The 3,035-nt window shown below is 48.5% G+C and overlaps 1 protein-coding gene across 1 annotated transcript in view; it reads right to left on the bottom strand.

The window, feature by feature from the left end:
- The window catches only part of cog1 (component of oligomeric golgi complex 1), a 20,887-nt gene that overhangs the window by 6,823 nt on the left and 11,029 nt on the right, over positions 1-3,035 (bottom strand). Inside the window, exons 8-9 of the mRNA XM_015404151.1 lie at positions 875-1,036; positions 423-547 (exon numbers count right to left, since the gene is read on the bottom strand). Of these exons, the coding sequence (XP_015259637.1) occupies positions 423-547; positions 875-1,036 (287 nt within the window). The remainder of the gene's footprint in view (positions 1-422; positions 548-874; positions 1,037-3,035) is intronic.

Here is a 3,035-nt window from a genome sequence, read left to right as displayed (position 1 = left end):
AACCTGATCAAAGGGAATACCTCCTTAAATAACCTGGTTGGAACTGGATCTAACATACATGACTACCTCAGATGTTGCTAGCAACCCCATCAACAAAACCATCAACCTTAGAGAGGGATTGCTGAAGAGTCAATGAGTCGATGCAATCAGCTGGATTTCCTTAGATAAAAAACTTTGAATCAATCTGACTGGATGATCTGGTTGATCTGGATCTATAAAGTGACCTGAGATGACATGATGTGAATTGGAGCTATAGAAATACACTGAATAGAATAATTGAATTGGTAACTTTGACACCATGGCACCTTGAAAAATGAAAGGAAAGAGCCTCAGTCAGACGTAAATAATCCAACTCTGATCAGATGTGATGCTCCCATCATTTCCCAGGATGTCAAAGCCCCCCCCCCGCTGCAGGTTCCTACCTGGGGTCCTGCTGAGACCTGGAGGTCTTCCCCTCCTCCAGCCTGCTGCTCAGTGTGGTGTTGAGGTAACGGAGGTCGAACAGCAGCTGCAGGGCTCGGTTCTGGGTGACAGGGAGCGCCCCCTCCTGGTGAGAGAGAAGCAGAGAGATGAGCATGTACCTTCTGACTGCCCCGTACCAACGCCTTCCTACTTCCTCCACATGTGGTCACACCACAGCCTGAACCTTTGGTTGGCTTTATAACGGATTAAGGAAACGTCTTCAGTAGTTCTGGTTCTGGCCTCAGAGGTTCTTTAGAGACCAGGAAACCCAGCAGACGGGTCAGAGAGGAGGTTCTGATCCATATCAACACTGGACTTGGTGTTTTTTGTGACAAAGTGTAAAATATTCAGGGGGTCAGAGGAAGAGGAGGGGCCGGCGCTTTAAAGTCAGAACCTTTGGCGTTCCACTCACCGCATCCCGCATTCGCTCCGAGAGGACGCCATAATGATGAAGAGCTTGATGAAGACAGGCCTGGAGCAGCTCCTGCAGGGTGGGCCGGGGGAGGGCATGACCCCCCACCCTGTTCACCTCCACGCACAGCTGGAACAGCAGAGTCTGCACGAACCAGGAGGGCTGCAGGGGAGGAAAGAGTCAGAGCCAGAGGTGCAGTCTGCATTACTGCAGTGGGCAAACTGTTTAGGAAGAAGCACACCAGTAAGTGCAATGGGAACATTTAACATTGCTTCATTTCTCTGCTGCTTACATTTGAATCAACAAACTGTACTACAGCTGGCTTTGTACTGAAAAGACGTAGAATCTATAAAACAGAACTTACATTAAGTATCAAGTACTACATGCAGGAACAGAAGCTCTATGCAGGTTAAAACTGTCTATAAAAAGTTCCAGACATGTTTGTTTTGAGGCTGTTTCACTCGTCTGCTGGTTTCTGTTGCAGAGCGATGGTTTCTTAACCATGATGTCACAAACTTCCTGAGTTCATTAGATTAACAGGAGGCTCATTTCTACTGATCTTCATCAGATGAATTATATTTGACAACAACAGATATTGTTCATTAAGCTGAACCCTGTTTCTCACTCAGCTGTGCTGCATGGGATGGTTTGCATGCAAGTGATCAGAGGTTGAAGGTTTTCAGGCTTCTGCTCGATCCTTTCTCTGCCTGCAGCTATATTTGCTGTCATCAGTGGGAATAAAGTCGTTTTAATGTTTTTAAGTGGGAAAATCCACCTGAAAACTTCATCAGTGCAGTCAGTTCATCCAGATTATCTTCCTGCCTTCCAGTATTATTTCTGTCTGAGCCGCTCAGACCCCCCCAGACCGGCGGGCCCGGTCGCCTCCTCGCGGTTTGCCGCGGCGGCTGGAAGCGGTTTTCATGAACGTAAACCAAACTGCAGGCAGCAGGATAATAAANCGGTGACTGACTGGTTCAGGGCCGAGCTGTGATGCATGTTTAGCAGTACCGAGGTTCTCTGGCTCAGCCGGTTGAGGTTGGCGTTCAGTGGAGGCGTAAAGACGTCCAGGTCGAATGGATCAATGAAGCTTTCCAGCCAATCACAGATTTGGAGGAATCTAGGAAAGAGAAACAGAATCATTTTAAAGATGTTAAAGAAACTCCTGAAGAAACCAGCATCGAAGGGAGCCATACTGCCCCCTGCTGACCTGGAGCCGCCGCTCCATGACTCTACAGAGCTCAGTCCTCCTCAACATTTCACCACATTAAACACATTTTCAGGGACCTAATCAGAGACCAGACTCTCCTCAGCAGACTGATAGAAGATCTGCAGCCTCTGAAGGACCTCAGCTTCCTCTAGAAGTCCAGTCTGCTCTGTCCCTTCTTGCAGACGGCTTCATAGTTGTGTCTCCAGTCCAGGTTGTTGTCCAGGTGAACACCAAGGGATTTCTAGTCCTCCTCCACTTCTTCTCCCAGGATGTTAACAGGATTCAACTTGTTCCTGTTTCTTCTGAAATCATCTCCTTGTTTTGTTGACCTTCAGGATCAGATGATTGTTTCCACACCATGCCACAAAGCGCTTCACCAGCTCTCTGTCCTCAGCTTCTGCTCCATCTTTGATGCTCCCAATGACTGCAGAGTCATCCAGGATTCCTGCAGAGGACAGGACTCTGTCTGGTCCTGGAAGTCAGAGGTGAACAGAGGAATGGAGAGAGAACCGTCCCCTGTGGAGCTCCTGAGCTGCTGGATCAGCCAGCTGAGCCTTCAGTCTACCAGCCTGTGGTCTGTCTGTCAGGTAGTCTTTGATCCAGGTGGTTGTTGATGCTCCACCTGAGTCTGCTGGAGTTTCTCTCAAAGTCAGTCAGGCTGAATCTGGAGAAATCAAAGACCATGATCCTCACAGAGCTGCCTGCCTTGGCTAAATGACAGTGGGTTGGTGGAAGCAGGTGGATGATGACATCATCAACCCCATCTCCATGGCGATAAGCAAACTGCATGGGGTCCTAATTGCTGCTTGTCTGGTTGCTGAGGTGAACCAACAGAAGTCTCTCTAGGACCAGAAAGTGACCTGGTCCAAAGACTATAGCATGTATAAAGTAAAGAGAATTGGTCCTAGCACTGATCCCTGTGGTACTCCACAGGTAACCTTTGAGCGTGTTGAA

Source organism: Cyprinodon variegatus, unplaced genomic scaffold, assembly GCF_000732505.1.
Source record: "Cyprinodon variegatus isolate N-32 unplaced genomic scaffold, C_variegatus-1.0 Scaffold1649, whole genome shotgun sequence".
NCBI lineage: Eukaryota > Metazoa > Chordata > Actinopteri > Cyprinodontiformes > Cyprinodontidae > Cyprinodon > Cyprinodon variegatus.
The sequence above is the reverse complement of the archived record's forward strand: the minus strand, read 5'-3'. Positions and strand labels throughout refer to the sequence as shown.